At 31.1% G+C, this 20,952-nt stretch overlaps 2 protein-coding genes across 2 annotated transcripts; one reads left to right on the top strand and one right to left on the bottom strand.

The window, feature by feature from the left end:
• Positions 1–2,030: 2,030 nt before the first annotated feature.
• TRIADDRAFT_23272 (uncharacterized protein) lies at positions 2,031–8,003 on the bottom strand (the record flags this gene model as incomplete). The annotated part of the gene is made up of 23 exons (XM_002110187.1): positions 2,031–2,225; positions 2,364–2,432; positions 2,564–2,704; positions 2,878–2,961; positions 3,067–3,204; positions 3,357–3,419; positions 3,506–3,591; positions 3,991–4,154; positions 4,250–4,381; positions 4,516–4,579; positions 4,698–4,806; positions 4,893–4,973; positions 5,413–5,549; positions 5,651–5,711; positions 5,827–5,897; positions 6,130–6,272; positions 6,400–6,507; positions 6,621–6,732; positions 6,892–6,976; positions 7,132–7,167; positions 7,242–7,321; positions 7,500–7,632; positions 7,800–8,003. Coding segments are annotated over 23 exons (2,496 nt in total), but the record flags the coding sequence as incomplete, so codon positions are not given.
• A 10,936-nt stretch (positions 8,004–18,939) lies between these two features.
• Positions 18,940–19,923, top strand: TRIADDRAFT_54003 (uncharacterized protein; the record flags this gene model as incomplete). Its single annotated transcript, XM_002110727.1, has 1 exon — positions 18,940–19,923. One exon carries the CDS (start codon positions 18,940–18,942, stop codon positions 19,921–19,923), a length of 984 nt encoding a protein of 327 aa, XP_002110763.1.
• Positions 19,924–20,952: the final 1,029 nt, after the last annotated feature.

The raw sequence follows: 20,952 nt of genomic DNA, 5'->3' as shown, positions 1-20,952 counted from the left end.
TAATCGTCTTGTAATGATGCAAATTTTTTTATTTCCTTTATGCACAAGACTAGAGCTTATATAAAATTTATATAAGAATGAAATTGATCAGTATATAGAACAGATACTATATTTTAATGGTTGATGACTATAATATACTGAAATGGAATGAAATACAGTATTTAGACAGGATCAATTCAAATTATTTATTATCAACGTATATTTAGGTTTATGACAAAAGCTGTCGTATTATGACGGTAAAAAAGATTGGCATGTACTAACTATATTCTAATAGTACAATTGTCAAAGAAATATCCTTCAATATTTGGTTAGCGCTGTTTGACTAATATTATTACGTACGTTTTAAAGTAAAAACGCTTGTCAATAAAATACATGCTAGGTTACATTAAAATTTATAGCTGTATATGTAGTATAGGTGCTTTTATATACTCGTACTTCATCAGTCAATTATGTTGATCGATTGCAGCAAAAATAACAATGTCAGCATGGTAACTTTTACTATACTCTGTAATACATTTTAATCGTTATTACAGCTAACTAAATTAAAGTAAAGTAATCGCTATACTCAGTGACTAAATCACTACAGAAATATTTTGTTGATAACGATACTTAATAAATTGACGTTACGAATATTTAAAGCGGTACATCATGTTATAAACTAGGAACTTTAAAAGATGTGAAGACAGCCATCATTTTTTATGGAGAAATAAAATTTGCTATCAAGAGTTATTGAATACTGCAGACTTGGCTGTTATTCATTTCGGCTTTCTTTTGCATCATAACCAACTTTGCTGCACTCTTAAATAATTTTGAATCAGTCGTATTCAAAATTTTTTCCACTTTATCTATCTGTAATTATGAAAGCGTTATACCAAGATATTAGATGAGACAAGTAATAGCTTTTAGTTCGTACTACATCTATTCTGTCACTATAGCTTATGTTATAAAGCTGAAATTTTTTATATTGCTATAGATAAAAACATTACCTTGATGGCATCTAATTTTTGAGTCCTGGTTTCTCGGACTAATTTACTTAAACGTTTCTAAATGAATTAATAATTTATCAGATGACATTTGTACAGTTTTATAAATTAATTTATGAATCTTATTCATAAGATCAGTGATATAGTCAGGCACATGTAAACAGCCCTATCATGCCATTAACCATCGAATGATATATAACTAACCAGTTTTCCATCTTTTCTAGCTAATCGCCTTGCAGCCGCAGCTAAACTGCATTTTAACTTAAAAATTTCATCTTTATCCTAGTATTAACGGGAATATCAACTAATTTAGATATAATGATGATGTGTCTAATGAAGTGACAGTTCAGACTATTTTATTGTGCTTATTGGATAGATTTATTTGTAAGTATTTTAGTTTTAGAGATTGATCATCCTAGTACGCCTAACAATAGACAAAAAATACAACATAACCTACCATTACTGCGTTAGCATTTCCGCCATTGATGGCCAAATTGCCTTGTTTCAGTGAATCTGCATGTTGTAATTGTTTTGTCGACATCGCAACTTTATTTTGTGGGGTCTCAATATTTTGCTGCCCGTAAACCTCAATTGTAAATGCTTGATTCTCTAAATATTCCACTAGCTATAATATAAGATAAAATGAGATTGTTGTAGATTAGTAATTGGTTACCTAGTTTGATAAAATTTACTCTTACTGTCGATTTTTCCTATCATTCCTTTAAACTACAGATAATTATTAATTTGGAGGATATCTCATTCCTATCAGTCTTTTCCTTCCTTCATACAATTTACTTTAATCATAGCCATCAATCAAAATACCATAAAGGAGCTACTAACACTTTTAATATGATTAAAGTAAACTTTAACGTAGCCGGATGTAAAATAATACTCAAGCATACTATAAATATTACATGATCGAGGGATCTATTTCCTATCAAGTTAAAGGAGATTAACTCTGGTTATACGAGATGCGGCAGCAAAAAATTCGAAAACAATTCTTAACATATTTAGTTATAGTACTAATCGCTATCTATGTATAGAACATCAAAAAATTCTCCCATTAACTTTAATTTTAGTTGAGGTGTTTATCGAAGGGAGTGTTGCTTTATTTACCTGATTCGTTACTGTTGGGAATGAAAATCTTTCCGTATATTTGAAGTCAGGATTGATTGTACCTTCAACTACTTTTGTTCTGTATTCTTTAGTGTCAAGGTAAAACTTGTACTTACAGTAGACTTTCTAAAAGACGATAATTACATTATATAACATTATTAGATCGAATAATCATAGCAAATATGCAGATTAATCGCGTCATGATTCCTAAGTGACAGCTATACTTATTACAAAGAAATTTATATGCGTTACAAATGGAACTACCTTATTATATTTCATTGGCAATCCACGAATATTATTGATATTAAGGTTAAAATATAATGCTTTTCCAATCTAGAGTAGCAAAATAGAGAGGACAAAATGAGAAAATCTACTAGAAAGTGCTGGTGTAGTTAAAATTTGAAAATCTATATTTCACTGATACGATTTATGAAGATATTGAATTAAGTTGAAATAAAAATTACAAGATCTTCTGGACTTTCAATATCGTCAGCATCTTCTTCTAAATCACTTCCGTCAGCTTTACAAGGAACAGCTGAAATACTCATAATACCATTTTGATTGCCTTTAAAATCAGTTATATTCAGCGACTCCTCCATGTCAAACTAAAAGAGGAAAGAAAAAAGACATTCAAAGATTATTGTAGGTACTAATTTTTATCCCTCTTCATTTCCATCTTTCATATGAGTATCTTAAACTAATTGCGATCGACTAGACGACAACAGTGCTCTATTTTGATTCATTACTATATGCAAAATTGAATTAAATTTGGATATACCATATAGGCTAAAGTTTCTAAATAAACTTGTACAGATCCAACTAGCACATAGGCATCGCTAGGTTCCCAAAATGGATCTTCATCCTATAAATATTATCCAGGTAAAGTCGTCAATGTATTATTTTTAATATGGGTAATTCGTTTATTCTGATTCAGTTTTTCCAGTCAATTAAAGTTTAAATACTGTACCTCCTTATCAACTTTATTTTCTCCAGTTTGTAAGAAATTTTGATACATTTCTTGCATGAGAAATTTTCGATTAATAAACTTATCCTTGTCCCATAGCCAAGATGCATCGTTAAGTAAATTACGCATTCTAACGAAGATCTATATCCAATTGTTTGGAATGAAAGAGTGCAAAAGATGTCATTGCAGATTAGAAGAATGAGACTTATACTAATTAATAAATTATATAGATAAGTAATGGAAGTCATTTGACTCATTTCCATTACTATCGAGAGGTATAGAATAATTTTTACCTCCGTTCTTCCTTCTTTTAGACCTCGAGCTTGTGGAGATACTAATACAATCTCAAAGACGACCTATTTTATCATATCCAGTTAAAACTGTCAAAAACTAATTCGGTACTAAATAAAAATCTACTCAAATAGTAACAACCCTTTCTGACCTTCTTATTTAACTCTTCACTCATAGCATTAGCTTCGCTAATAAATTGCATAATTTTCATTAAATCTTCTTGTAATAGCAGTTCCTCTAAATGTTATGAAATAAACGTGTTTATATCTATATCAGTCCTATATATCTTAGTCTATTACTGCCAGCTGTGGTTGTCATTTTTATAAGGTTAAGCTACGAGTATAATCTGACAGCTACAGAATAGCAGTAATGCTAACTAAAGACATTGCTCTTAATCATCGATTATTACCACTATTTAAATAGACTGTAGCTAATACTTAATGTCTTAATCCTATCAGTCATAGATATAGGAAATCAACTACTTTAAAAAATAAAGTTGCTCTTATTTTCAACTATTAATATTCACGAAAACTTTACTTGCTGTACCACTTGATGTCAGAGCCATATTTTAACAATTATAAAATAATATAATAGCAAATATGATAGTTACAAATAACTCATTAAACAATTTCTAACCTTTCGATTTTCCCTTAGTGTCCATGTCAAATCCAGAACTTTTAGCAATTTCTTTCTGAATTAGATCCCATGTTACTTCTCGAAATTCTTTGCCTGTTTCTTGCGCTGCCTTAAACTCTGCTGGATAATTGAGTACGTAAATATGATTCGAGCCAAAGACAATCCTAAATTAAAAGTTGACGATTAGCCAGGTTCGATCAATCTGCGCCTACTTTGCTACCGTTATCGTGTATGTAAGATATGGCAATGGATGCCTCACCGATCATTATGGTGAAGTATAGTCTCTCCAGTAACTGGTTCACCATTTACAACAGTTTTAGCCAGATCAGGACCAGGAAAGATTGTTACAACATCATTCTTGAATTTAATGATGGCATGTTGCTGTTGAATACTGTATAATAAAAGTAAATTCGATCATAAGATGCAAGGCTTCCACATTTGATCATTATGCTTATTATCAATTTGAGAATGTAAATAGCTCTGTTATTTTTATCATTATATATTTAAGCAAAGTAAAAAATAAACCTTAGGCCATTCAAGACAATGTTAGGTTCCGGTTCAGCTTTACTATTGCCAATTGTATTTTCACCTATTAAATCATTTTTTAAATTTAAAATTTTGCAAGGCACCTCTTTGTCATTTTCAGGATAGATTGACTAATCTTTATATATATATTGCCCCTCGTGCATTTTAACTAGAGTAAAAACCTGGGTCGACGAAGTGTACAACAACACCAGTTAATTGAGGATCTTCATTTAGATTCCATAAATGTGGAGTTGTTTTTCTTTTATCACGCAATCGGTTCTCTTCAGTAGCCTAATTATGTCAACATTAAGCATGGGTTAAACTAGAAGTTGATGTTACTTTTAAAATAAATTCACATCAAGGTAATAGATAATAACCTCTTGAGATTTTGTGGATTCTTTCAATTTTTGCTCCCACGATTTTTTCATCTCTTCCATCTCTCTTTCATTTTGACGAATCTTGAGATACCAGGAATAAAAGAAACATTAGTCTATCAATGACATACTAGATATCAGATTAGTCATTTACAAATTACCACTTCTTCCATTTCTTTTCTCATCTCTTCTACTTCAACTATAAAAAATAAATCATGTTGATCATTTAATCTCAGATCATAATTACTTGGATAAATGCTGAGATTTTTGGAGTATTACTGCCTTATCGACACTATTAGTAACGGTATTATTTACGTGATGTACATGGATTTATTTTTTACAGGAATAGAACTAAATACAGTTGATATGTGAATAATTTCTCTATCGGCTCATATCACGAAAATCTTTCTATAGTGTTGCGTTACAAATAATATCCTATTGACGATTCATGGTATAATATGAGAATCTCTATCTAATGGTTGATTATAAATTTGCTTTACATTAATTTACCGTCATCTTTGACTTTCACTTCTTGGACTGTTCCTGCACCTTTTAATTGAGCTAAAAGTCTTGCATTTTCTTCCTTTAACTCACGAATTAATTTTTCTGTAGGGCTTTCATTAACAACAGCTTTTGTCTTGATGCTTTTAGCTCGATCAGCTATTAGAACCAGATATAATGCAATAGTTAGATACAATAAAAATAGATCCTAATATACCAGATTACAATACATGAAAAGAATTGCATTGATTTCTTCTAACCAAATCTCAACGTTGATAATGTTTCGTCATAATTAATATCAGCAGGGCTCAAAGCAGCAATCTTAAATGATACGAATATGGTAGAATTAGAATTGGCTGTAATTATCATTGTAAGATCTATGATATCTGTAGAAACACATATTATGACAAGATTAATTTAAAAGATCTTGATTCACCATAATGGTCTTGCTGTTTCCGTCTAAGGCATTCTTTAATAATTTGGTAAGAGCAGAATCACGAAATGGGACTATTGGATTAATCGAAAAATGAGATGACAAAATTAGTTTAATAGTAAATATAGGCTAGATTATAGTTCTGCAGCTATAGGCTACTTTCTAGGATCCTAAACATTGGAATCTCTCATCCCTTACTAAACTTACCAATAACACTCTTTTTCGATGATGAACGATCAGCTAAAGCTGTTATAGAATAAGAAAATCGGCGGGTAAGATATGATTTCCTATATTAATAAAAGTCACCTGATAGTAATATAAAGTACAGTAAGTAGTTGGAAGATTTCAACTCACCTTTAATAACATTACCAAGAATTGTTAGTGATAAATTAATAGCTGATCCTTCTTTCAAACGATCTCCAGTAGCTCCTGTTGATTCTGCACGCTCACTAATAAAGAAATGTAAGATTTTATTATATCACTAAAAATTATAGCAATAAAGCTGAGCTAATATAAGAATAATTTAAAAGCCGATCAAACTATACGCATATAAAACTTAAACTATATAAGATCTACCTGCCAGCTAAATCGACAAGGTTCATTGTCGATGTTCGGGTCATACTTTGATTGCCTTTAGCTTTCGTTTTTTGCTTAAATGTAATGGCAACAATTGTATGTGCGCGACTAAATTAAAGAAAAAGTGAAGGTATTTCATTAACAGATTGATCTACTAGCTATAAACTGGGTTAGTCCTCAACGTATTCCAGTAAATAGATTTGATTATTACGAGCATTAACCTGCTTGTTGCATTCATATTAGTTGCTGCAATAGTTCTATTACGCGTTCCTTCTTCCATTCTATTTTCAATATCTTTGTAACTAGTAACAGGTACATTCTTCAATTCTTCAACTAATAAAAATGTTAGAAAATTTTAAATTTTTTGAATAAGAGATAAGATTAATATGGTAATAATAGGGAAATGCATAATCTAGGTTGTAGATTTAGTGGCCAAAAAGATCGACCTGTGATGCTTCATTTAACTACATTTTAATAGGAACAATATCTTACCATAGAAACCTTTCGAGGGATGTTGACGAATTTTTAAACCCCCTTTCTGCACACTTGGTCCTTTAGGATTTAGTAGATCGCGTACCTACAGACAGTTAGTCATGGCAAACAATGAATTTTAATTATATAAGGATTACTTTGACTATGTGAAATGATAAGTTTGGACGTATAAAAAACCAGTAGAAAGTGTTCTGTAAAAGATATTTTATCATGTATTAATTTAATTGTAATCAATCTTACCTGTTCATTGTAGATTTCTAACATACTAAAATTAATCTATTAAATTAAGACAAGAATAGAAGAGAAATTAGATTGAAGTACAATAAAATTATACATAAATTGACAATTACTTCAAACTCGGTCGTATCTCCTCCACTTTTCTTTTCATTTATGGTATTAAATAGTTCTTGACATGCCACAGGTATAATACCTACAGGAATTAAAATCAAATTTGGGAGTTAGTGTATCCATATATATTACTTATAATTTATTTTAGCCCTTTTAGGTTAATTATTAGATTTAAGACTAGTTAAGATAGCAATTCTTGAAGACGTAACCATCAGCTAAGATTTCTTACGGGTTACTGATAAGTACAATAGGTGCATTACCTTTATTAGCTCCATAGCCAACCATAGAGTATGATTTACCCGATCCTGTTTGCCCATAAGCGAATAGAGAACAATTATAGCCCTTCCAGGCGTTATCTAAGACACCTTGGCCCAAGTCTTTAAATACACGTAGCTAGACAAAATAAATAGGATAAGGAGCGTTGTTTAATCCAATTCGAGAATATATAAGACATTTATCTCGAAGAATTCGAAATCAGGAAAGAGTATTGTATTTATATTGGCCAGTAATTTCTAGCCTTAGAATAGTTTCTTATTGATACAGAAACACTAACTAATTACCTGATCAGCATATCGAGGAGAGGCTGGCACTAAATAGCCATCACTTTCACGTTTGGTAAAATCATCGTGAGACCAGTAACTGTAATCGAATGAAAATCGTTTTGGTTCTTCATTTTTCTCAGCAGGATTGGAAATTTCTGTGGTCTTGTCGATCATGTTAATGATAACAGTTGCACCCCGAGCATTTTCACGCTCGTTGTGAGGCAGAGTTAAGGATTATAAATATGCTATGCTGTTGACAATATAATGGATACTAAGATAAATTAAGTCTAAGTTGATGATTTACGACAGACGCTCATTATTCGATATTCGTAATAAACGATAATAAATGTTATCTACTCGTATATTTGTGTCCGTGTTAATTAAAGTAATGTAGAAGCAATAGGGTGCCTACAATAATTCTGATGTAATGCTTGTATTAGAAGCAATTTAGATATTATAAAAGTATTATAAAACAATTTGATAAACAATTTGGAAGTATTTTAAAGATACCTAATCGTCATTAATTTTTGACGTGGTGCTTATTTGTGCAACGTAATGAATATAACTTAAAGTAGCCTTTAACCTAATTGTAAGTGTATCTAACTATCGTTATGGTTGGCTGTAGTTGTAACTCTCTCTTTAATAATCTACAGTATATCGTAAATTGGTTTATAATAAGGTAAAGTAATCCGATCATATCTAATTTTAAAAATTACATGACGACAAGCATATTTTTAATAGAATCTATCACTTCCGCAGTATAATAAGTATAATAATTTTTTACTATTTTTTAATCCAATTATCATCAAAAGTATCTCACTGTTAGTACGATTATTTATGGATAAAACTCTCCCCTAATACTCGTATATCGTGATCTAGCTTATAATAGCATAAATAATTAGATTGTATCTGCTTTTTAAGTAATATATTGCCTATATACAATGTTTATGCGACAATTTATTTTACAATGCAATGAATATAACTACTAGTCGTTCGTCTATCTATGATTAAATGTATCTTATTATCAGTACATATCGTTGTGGATATGACTCTATCTTTATTACTCGTCTATTACGATTTGGTTTCTAATGGGGTAAAGTAATCAGATCGTATCTACTTTAGACTGGATCTATATTAAGGCCAATATGCGATATACAGTAAAAAAATCGACGTTATAGTTTAAGGCATTTGTATCCTATGTTAAAGTACGCTTAATTAACACTTCGCGGTTCATTTACCGCTACCAAAATTAATAGCTGGTACATGACTACATGCATAAAAGCTCATTTTGTATGTATGCATATTTCTATTCCGATATTGGCATAATCTACCGGAGCAAGCTTAAAAGTAGACTAATACTGAGAGTTCCACTATCGGCTGGGTACTTTTTAAGCTCTATATCAAATCCTACCGTCATCAGCCTAGATTGATTGGAGTCAACAAATTAATCCATACAACTATAAGTTAGAATTTAGCCTAAAATCACGGTCATATTACAGACTTTCATGGTATTATCTTATAGATACTTTCTATGACAGAATAAAGTCTTAACTATACATAAAAATTGGAGAAAATGGTGAAGAAATGAATGGATATAAATGGTCGAACACGCACTGCGACACGAACGTTCTCCGCCATGACTTGGTAAGAGGATTTCTGTTGCTACGATACTACTACGCAAGCGTAATAAAGGCTTAGTGCAGATACAAAACAAAGCAAAGTTTGCGCAGTAAGTACTGTACACTGTACAGTGTACAGTACAGTACAGTACTATAGTCTGAAGGCTACTGTACTGAAGATTAACGATGGTTCGTATTCAACTAGTTTAAGGTAGTAGGATTAGGTTCAATCAAAGTTGTAATCAAAAAGCCTTACTATACCGGACATTAACGTAGAGTATACTGTATAATACTATGGCCATTAGCCAAGTTTTAGCCGATTTCACCAGTAACCCATTTACCATATTGGTCTCATTCTACTTTCGAGTGTTATTGACGTTAAGGCTAAATATAGTAACAATCTATTTTTAACTTTCTTGAAGGCCTAACATACAAAGAATGTATTTGACGTCAACGCTACGTCAATTCTGGTCAATACAATACACAAGTCAGTCAGTATTCGTGTCAGTGGTTCATACTTCACTTGATCCGTAACCTGACTTGATACAGTCCCCTAGGGGGCAACGCCTTATAATGTAAATTTTCTTGTCTACTTCGTACCCATAAGAGAAGTAGTCGCAACTATAGTTTATTATAAAAAAGAACAAGTTCTTATCTATTGTTGCCCGAATGAGCTTCACTGGTGTGGGGTGCAGGCTTCAAACCTGTAGCCGATTAGCGTCGGAGCGGTTCAATTCCGCCTTTCGGGCGAGTACAAATTAACTATTATACTGTACTATGGGAATCAGGTCTTGAATATGGACTCATTCATTGTCCATGACTAAACTAGCCCATAGTCAGTCAAAATTTTACTCGAACTACAGCACTAAAGTTCGAAACAAAAATTTAAATTCTTGCCTTGGCTAGCTATTTACAGCTCAACTCTAGTAGTTAACCCTGAATACAAATTACTACGACTAGCCCATAGTGGGTTCAAGTTTTTACCCTAACTACGGCACCATAGCTCGAGTAGGAAACGGAAGCTTTTTCCCTTGCCTTGGTCACCTATTTACAGTTCATAATTATATTAATATATACTGTATGTCGTTTACCGTCGAGATAATCGGTTATTTTGCACGTCGAGATAATCGGTCATTTTGCAAAATAACCGATTATCTCGACGGCAAGCGATATAGATATATAATTTACAACTGATCCATCTGCAGTACAGGAGTCAAACCTGGATACAAACCACTTTGGGAATCAGATCTCGATCATGGATTCATCCATCGTCTATCACTAGCCCACCGTCGGCCAATGTTTTAACCTAGCTTCAACACCATAATTCTAGTAGACAAAGCTGAATATAAACTACGATGGGAATTAGGTCTTGACCATGGATTCATCCATCATCCATGACCAGCTAGCTCATAATTGGTCAACGTTTTACCCTAACTACTCGTACAGCACCATGCTCTAGTTCGGGCAGGAAACCAAAGCTGTTCCTCCTGCTTTGGCCAGCTCTCGTATTTATAGATGAACTCTCTGCAGTAGTCAAGTCTGATGATGACACTGTAATCATGACAGAGACGTAGACCGGTCGAGAGATTTACCCCCAAAAATGTCCATGCTATATTTTACAAAGTAGTTGATCCAATCGAGTAATAAGTCGATAGGAAAATCTTGATCAGACATGATGGATTAAGAATTGGGTAAGAGAAAGGAAAGCATCATGAAGAGGATTAGTACAGTACATGATGTAATCGATTCTGTAGCTAGGATAATCTTACTATTGCAGAAGCGCAGTTCAGACATGATGAATACTGTCAACGGGTCGAGAATTCAGTCAAGAAAGTTTCTTCTTATAGAAATACAAGAAAACATCATGAATAGAGCTAGTGTATAAAGCAATCGATTCCGCATCCAAGACAACATACTTACACATCGACGGATCGACAATTCGGTCAAGAAAATTTCTTCTTACAGAAATGCAGGAAAACATCATAAATAGAGCTAGTGCACGAACTAATCGACTCTTCAGCTAGGATAATCTTAAATCAGACAGAACGAAGACAGTAGATTAGTCGAGAATTCGGCAAAGACAGGTTAAACATCATTAACGGAGCGCGTATATGGAGCAATTGATTCCGCATCCAAAATGATATAGTTGCGCATCGACGCTTCGAGAATTTACGAGTAGATTTCAATCCTGTTACACAATACGAGGGCATATCAAGCTTAACTTTCCAGTATAAGGTACACTTAATTAATACATCGCTATACACGTATTACAACTGTAAATAGGAATAACAACGGATATTGACTGTAACGGCCATAAAGGTTATTCCAATCATTGACCAATACGGTAGGTATTAAAAGCAAATGATATTAAAATTAGTCAATAGAGGATATTCCCTGTCCAATCGTCACTTTAATAATCATCACCTATAAATAGAAAGGCTTATTATTCTTACTAATTTATTAAACAAATTAATGTGGATCTATGCTCTAGTAGTTAAATCGATCGACAAACTATATCGCCTAGATAGCAACAATAGGTGGTAAATCAATTTATTTTGTGCCCAATATACAGCAATACAGCATTAGTAATTAGAAGTTACTTACCGATATTTATTGACTAACGCCTTTCTAAACTAGTCCAATCAACGATATCAAAATTATTTTTGATACAAATATTCTTAATTAGTTGCACATGCCTCACTTTTAATAATGACAGTTTCTATTGATAAACTACGATACAATTGAGTCCTTATTTTCAACTTTAGTATTTGATCAAATGATACGGTAATAACTAAAAAAATCACAAAAGCTACAATGGACGCGTTTTTACCATATTCGTACACAGATGGACTTCATAGTATCATTGATAACTTTATTCTGCTGGAACGGGTTATAATCATAATATCATCTATCTATAATAATAATAATTCGCTATTAACTTAAAGTCAGTTTTGTGACAGTTTCTGTTATGTTTTTAAGCAATGAGTTCTACTACGCGAGTAAGATTTATAACTAACTTTATTATTGAAAATGCTGGGTATTTATAGATATTCCAGCGTGTACCTTTTGCCTTTTTGCGTCGTGGCATTTTACATATACATCTAATTACTATTATAGCTATCGTTCAATTTCCAACATACGCATAAATATAATAAATTATCAGTCCACCTTTTACACTATAATCATGTACGGTATTACAAGACTACATACTAGTCATCATATTATTAGTACTTATATAGACGATATATTCTAATCACATACTTGACGCTCTATCTAATAGCTAATGTAACATATATCGTAATATCTAACACTATTTACTACAGTTTCTAATCAGAAATTGCATCATTTTTACAATCACGTATATCAAGTTTAGGTATTATCTCCACATTTGTCTAATCACTCTATTTCAACTGCAAATAGTTATAGTAGTGAATAGTCAGCGAAACAAAATAATTTACTTGGGTAGTCTAGTGATAACAGTCAAACCAGGACAGGCGAAGAGTTGACATCGTTCATGGTTAATGTCTCATAGTAATAATCAACATGTTGTAAGCATGCGGTTTTTACAAATGACACACGAATCTTCTAGTAGATTTACGTCAAATTTTGGCTTATCCAATGTATATAGGTAAGTATGCAGTGTGTTGAGAGCCTATCATATAGGAACGTAATAAATTTACCAAATAGTAACTTGTTCCTCATTCCTTAATGAGAAACTCTACAAGATTACGCCATGACTAAAGGAAACATTTAGCTACGTAGCTTCAATTTTGATTGTATATTATCTATTAAAAACTATATTGTATTTATAGTTAATAATCAACGATGTTATTGTAATAGTTACCACATGTTAACTTAATCTTCTTTCGCTTTGAGAAGAGAAACCGTATATAGGTTTACGTAATGATGAGAGAAATAATTCACGTGTTCTGCTCAAAGTACAAGTAAATTCGCTAAATAATACAATACGTCTTGATCAAATTTCTTATTATGATTGTCTACTACGTGGAACTTACTGCATTCTTTAATCATAAAACTATGTAATAACGAGGAAAATTTTTACACACATATACTGTACTTTAAATTCAATTGAATTTGCTGAATAATATTTAACCTTTAAAGATTTTTATTAAGGGTTTGCTATAGCAGTAAATAATTTATTCGTCTTTCACTATTGCAAAAGAACTCCGTAAAGTTATCTAATAATTAAAAGAGAGAAAATATTCACATGCTCAGCTCCCACTTCAACTCAATTCGGCAAGTAATTTTGTCGATTAAAGATTTATTACAAGACTATTCAATGACTATATTAATTATAACATTCTCAAATTTAATGCCCACAGGTTAAATGGTACAGTCATTAAATTATGATAATGGACAAAGTGTAGGCCCAATAAGCTATTACCAACGACTTGAGATAGTTTACGTATCGTAGGCTAATTAAGATTTCTAGGAAATTCGATAGGCAAATTAATTTGTATCTTGGATCATAGCAAATGCAATTAAAATGCCTTGATTGTTTATATTCTTAAAATATTAGGCTAGAAATTATTAAAATTTGGTAATGGTTTTCGATTAGCTATAAAATAGCGAGCACTTATTGTCTACTATTAGTTTGATCTTCTCGAATAAACAATCTGTTAAATCTCAGTCACCTATCCAAAATAGGTAAGCGTGTATTAGCGGGTCAACTAATATTTTTGCCTATCCTACTTCTATACCATCAATAACTCTCTCGATTTACTAATGAAATCCCTCAACATTTTAGTAACGTAAAACAGTTCAAAAGTTAGTTTTCTTCCAAGAACACGATGATTAGTAAGATACTATTAAAATTTTATTTTCGATATTGGCGTCTAAAGCAAAGAAAATTATTTAAAATTAGCTAATCACCAGATAGTATCTATTTGTATGGTGTCTTCATATATTCACTGCAGCAAGGGAGGAAATAAAAAGAATTAATTTACAGCTTATTTAATGTTAATATTTTCTCAAATTATTAGCGTATATTTGCTATTTAATTACACTAACCCTATTGTATTGTCACGTACCTTTCACGAGATAAATAATGTTAGCATAGAATATATCTGAATCCTATACCGTTCTAGTTTTTCAATTCGACATTTGATAATGTATTTTTTAATACCATAAGAGAAGGAACCAGTACGATTATTGATTTACAATTGATCAAGAGTAGTCAGTGGTAAAAATAGCAATATGCCACAACGACTTTTGTTACACAAGAAAGCAGCACAATACTTATAATAAACATTACTTTAATCCGCAGAACTACTTCCCTAGCCTACGGTATCGTAGCTGGAATCCTTACGAAGTACTAACTCGCTCAACACAATATACCATATAAAGCTATCACACAACTTAGCCTTAACCTATATCTAAGTTATTTTGATGACTGTGACATAATATCGATAGTATCTATTCTTAAATTGATACTTAATTATCTATTCGTTTCTTCTATACGAATAATTGATATCGCTTACATCGAAATAATTACATTTCGTTGCCATGATAATTAATTCCTATTAGTACGATAATCATTCAAATAGCATATTCTACAGTAATTACAATGATTACCTATTCACTATCAATATTTATTTCAAATTGATGTATATATATCATTTACTATTAATGTAGTCATAAATAATATATACTTGTATTTGTCCATAGTTGGAGATTGGCAATAAGAAGATATCTTTACGATATTTCGAAAGCTTTTCTCGATTGGATATAAATAGATTCATCCTTTTACGCCTATCAAATTACTTTATAGTTCGATAATGTTAGTAGTACAGACGTAAACTTTGACTATTTTATACAAGAAATAGATATTGGTATTAGTAATGCTATAGCAACAATTTGTTTTAATAATGTATAGGTAGGCGGATTATTGCATGTAGATTAGAGTTTTCGTCTTTGATAATGATTAACTCAACTTTGATTAAATATATCATGTAATCACTAAAAGGCATCAAATTTTGGGCCATCTTTCAGTAGTTTTTAAAATTTTGACTAGATAAGGCCTTATCTTCCCCTAAGAAGTTATTATTACTCTTTTAATAGACTAGCGTAATTTGGTAACCATCTTAATTTCGAATTTATAATATCGCAATTATAAAGATATAACTAAATATCTACTGTAAATTGCTTATTTCGATGCCAGAGTTTGATAATACTTAATTTAACTTTGATTGGGCACATCTTGTAATCACTACAACATATTATTGAATTTTTAGGTAATCTTTCAGTAACTATTCTAATGTTGAAGAGATAAAGTTTTATCGTCCTTTAAGAAAATAATATACTTGTAATGGACTGATTTAATTTGGCAATTGTTCTAACTTCAATTTCATTATTCTAGACACTATTCAAAAATATAGCTGAATCTTTATTCTAGTTGTTGCAGCTTTTTCAATCTTTGAAATAGTATCTATTGCTTATCCGATTATATTGAGTATTGATAAGCTATTACACTTTGACAACCAAAATATACAGTATTTCTAACTTTTATTAGACAATATCTTACAATCATTAAATAGATACTAGTGATCGCCTATTACGCAACTGCGGTGAAAGGGTAACTGTTTTCAATTCTGACTAAATAACATCTAATTATCCCTAACACAGACAAATAGCATTTTCATATCGGTCAGTTAAGTAACGAATTGGCTATATAATATTCCGTATTGCCAAGGTATGTTTGGAAACTGGATTGCTTTTATATTTTGGTGGTAACATTCAATAATACGCATATTACGAAAATACGTTTATTGATTTATCGTAACATATACCGTCGACTTCGTAACAAGATTCTTGTAACTTCTAAGTTTAATCACCTATTCATAGTACCTCATCCTTTCAAACAACATTAAGAGAATGACAAACTAAAGACTTGATCGAGCAGAAATACCAATTTCGGAATTCGAAATCAAGTAACATCTAAAGCAATTTATTGCATAATTTTTCTAATCATTGTGGTATTTTTAATACAAGAAAAGTGTTAGATGATAAAGAATATTATATTGTTGTTCTTGTTTACTATACCTTTCTTCTTACATCGTCTTCAAGTCATGCCTATGGTAATCTAGAAAGTGCAAATTTAACAATGATTGCATTTTATTTTGAGAGTCAATCTAGGCAGCAGATCTACGGTCGATTTGACAAATATTCTTTCATTTCAAAATAATAAATAAATATTTGGTTAAATCAGTTAACGATCATCATTCAATTTAAATGTAATCAAGACGTTGTAATAAACAAATAAATATATCTACTATATAAATAAATCGGACGCAATTGCCGGGCATTCTGAATTGCAAGTATTACAAATTAGTTATCAGACAGAAATCGCATTTAAATTGCAATGATGCCTGTAATATATGCAAATCAATCGCTATTTCAATCTATTTTTAAACAAGACCATATAAGGAAAGAATGTTTATATATTATAATAACTACTTTGTTGCATACTTCCTGAATTCTGAATCTAGAAAGAGATTTGACTGTTATTCATTCTTTCTAAATCTGTTACATAAAATTACAAAGGAAGCATAAATGCACACACGTGACATCGTTACTATTTTGAAATTCTCAATTATGAACATATTATGCAATTTTCTCTCTTAACGATAGCAAATTTATGAAATTATTATAATAGTTTATGAATTTATCATTATCCTATAGTTTATAATCATTGCAGCAATAGCAAAAGAATATCTGAGCGAGTTAATCTATTTTGCCATAATTAACAGGAAGGTTTATAATACTATGTAGATATCTAGAAATATCTAAACCACTTTAGAATGTATAGAATAGAAATGTTGACGCTAATCTGTATACAGCCTATGGTTACTAATTTGATATTAAGTGAACGTTTAAATTAGCATAGAATAAAGTATGGATAGGTCGTTATGCTAATGCGTGATTATTCCATTGACTTCAAAAGACATTGAAAGCGACATAGAATTAATACGCACAGTAACTATTATACTTTAATCTCACGATTATAACTCCGTATGGAAGATATTTAGCCATGTGATGGATTGATAAAGTCTATTCTTTCGATAATAATAACAGTCTGTAGTTGAACATTGATTGTATTCATATCAAGACGCTATTCGAATTAGTATAGAATTTATAAGGCAGAAATTGATCAATATCATTGTATTTCTTCAATCTTGGATAAAAATCAAAAGTTTTTCTTCATGCATAATTAATTTTATTAGTTGTAAGTGTTACCTGTAAGCACGTGTAATCAGGATTAAAAAATTGAATACAGCATTTGGAAAGGGTTAAAAAAATACTCCATCAACGTAAATAGAATTATAATTTTATGTATTACTACATGTCTGCAATGCTTGTAAGTGAATTGAATCGATCAATTTCAGTATTATAGTATCGATACATAAATAAATAGTCTGAAAAAGGTCAACATATTTGTACAATGGAAATTATTAATGAGAAGCATTCACTGTCACCATAGTAGTCATTACAGCTATTGAAACCCAATAGATTCATGCACAGATAGAGAGAAAAGGAAGGAAGAGTATTGAATAGGTTAATTATAGGTGATCATCGATATTCCCATGTTCAATTAGATTAAATGGTAAACTTGAAAAAAAAAACAAATTAAATGTCCTCAAATTATTGTGAATAATTAGCAATCTATGGATATTGGATACCATGGTGACATTGATGTCAGTTCCCTTATATAAGCATACAAGAAGAAGAATGTTTAGATAAAATAATAAATGATTGTAGATTAATAAAAATTGAATAAGGACAAAAATTAATTTTAATTGTTGATTTTACTTTAGTAATCAAGTAGACGAAACACCAAAAAATCATCAAAATGTATTAATTATAATTTTAGCCTCGCCATCTGACAGGTGCAATCAATAATAAATAATAATAATTATTATCTTTACGAGCAAAAATAGATACTTTTACAAATAGATGGAGTATCTTATATCCATTCCATTATCTGGTTTCTATCATTGCAATGTTGCATATATACTCGTACTTCAACATTGACATCAAGGTTACGATAATCATTTAAAAAAGTTCATAAGATACACTTTAACCTTAAAGGAAAAATTTGGAATAAGATTGGATTCATTACAGTTAGAGCTAAATAATAATATCAACCAACTTTACTAGAGTCATCGATTGCTGGTAAGACAAACTTAACTTTTAAAAGAAGTTTAAATAGAATTAATTCGGTACAGCTGAAAAGAAAGATCATAGATCTTCATTCTGTATCTCTTAATTATTCATCTCTGTAGTCATCTCTATTCATTTCAATTGCTATCATAGCTTGAATATTTTTACTAACAACACCAATTATTTACAAATTGTAGTCTAGCAGTGTTAATATTTAAAGATTGTAAGTGATCAACTGAATTCAATTTTGTAATCATTGATATTCAAAATTATATGAGCAATTGTTGATCAGCTTGTTTCAATTTCGCTCTGACTGTACCCTATCCTATTATTTTCTCATCCTTATCCTCATTGATATCATGAATTCCAACTCTTCCACATTTACTGTTAATGAAATTATTTGGTTACTTAATGGTACGTTAACTATTATTGTCAACGCTATCCTGTTAGGAATTATATGTTTTAATCGAAAATTATGGAACTTTAGTAATACTGTCGTGATAAGCATGTGTGCAACTGGAATCCTTTGGTCATTATTGTACATTCTACCACGTTGGGCGTTTGTTAATTATACCTCTCAAAATTGGCTCTTTTGCTCTATCTTGCCCCAGATTGGTATCTTTTTTATCACTATCCTCAATCTTCATCTTGTTCTCATCAGCTTAGATAAACTCTTTGCTATTTTGTATCCATTCAAATATATCAAATTTGCAACCATCAATGCATCATTGGTAGGCATCATTTTAATTTGGTTGATTCCTGCTTTCGTCGCTGTTTTACCCTTTATAACATTTCGTCAATTATCACCGCCTGATTGTAAAAGATCAGTGAGTAATTCAACGACAGAAATCGATTACCTAATCGCTGTATTTAGTTTATTATTTTTCGTTCCCTTAGCATGCATGTTATTGTGCTATACCTACGTCTTCCACATCGCTAATCAACAATTAAACAAGTTACATATGGAAGCTAAAATTAGCCATTCTTGTCGGATTAAAGTGAGAAATGTTAAAGCTGCTCGTCGTCTATCTATTATTGTTGCCGTCTTTACTGTCATGTGGTTGCCTTATGTGATTACCTTTTTCGTCTACTCTGTTGCAGGTGACAAAACTGCCATATCCCAAAATACTATTCCCGTCTTTCGTTATTTCGCCTTTTTTTACCCTATATTTAATCCAATTCTCTACGGCTTCTTTAACAATAACATTCGGACTGCTTTTGTTACTTCACGTATAATAGCACTTTGTCGTCGAATAGGTCGGAAAAGTAACACATATACACAGCATGAATCCTCATTTCTTCAAGCTGTTGGTAAAATGATTTATACGAATGCAAAGAGATGATCTGAACCAACTTATTGATCGTTCGATTACTATTGTAGAGGATTATCTGTTGACTCTTATGTCATTGATAGATTGATCATTTTCTTTTAAAGAATAAAAGAATTCCTGACTGTTTTGAGCACAATTTACTGTACAGCGAAATGTAAAGAATAAAAAGAACTCCTTACTGTCTTGAGCATAATTTACCGTCAAGGAAAAAATGATGAATAAAATGAACTTCTTATTATCTTGAGCATAATTTATCGTAAAGAGAAATGTCGCTAACGCTTTTCTCTCATTTAATTTAAATTATCCCAGCATTACACCACTCTATCATTAATTCTTCGGTAGTAACTAGCTATTGATTAAACAGGATTGATACTAATATAACGCAATGAGAGGAGTTCATTTCAAGGCCATTATATTACTCATTCTTGAGTTTATGTACCGGTTCGATTAGGATTTAATACTGATCAATTCAATAGCAGTAACGATGATAAATACTTCAGAAGTTGAGAGATTTTTTTAAAGTTGGGATGCTTTTGTCCCTAGCCATCAGGATTTGGAGTTTATCCATTTTGTACCCAGCAGCACTATTAATTATCCGATAATATATCACTTCGGTGATGGAAATTGAAAAGCAATTCCCTATGATTCCGATATAACTCGTACTTCTATAATCTTGAACAGAATTTTAATATGAACTCGTTCCACGGCAGTTGTAATATTAACCATCCGGTAAAATTATTCATGCAATGGAAATTAAAAATAATTCTCCACATTGCTCTTATAACTTGATCAAAACTTTAAAACAATTTATCTCTTTACAATAATAAGATTAATCATCTAGTCAAATTACTTATGCAATAGAAATTAATTAGTAGTCTTCTCAAACTTCTAAAGCTACTCACTGCCATCATTTAATAAGCATTTTAATACCTATGCTTTGGTTGTAGTAATGCTAAACGTGGCTAAAATTGTTTATATATGAAAATTGATGCCAATTTCTCAAAATTCTATTACTCTTGATCAGAACTTTAGTCATAATTT

This window comes from Trichoplax adhaerens, genomic scaffold (genome assembly GCF_000150275.1).
Source record: "Trichoplax adhaerens TRIADscaffold_3 genomic scaffold, whole genome shotgun sequence".
Classification (NCBI taxonomy): domain Eukaryota; kingdom Metazoa; phylum Placozoa; class Uniplacotomia; order Trichoplacea; family Trichoplacidae; genus Trichoplax; species Trichoplax adhaerens.
The sequence above is the reverse complement of the archived record's forward strand: the minus strand, read 5'-3'. Positions and strand labels throughout refer to the sequence as shown.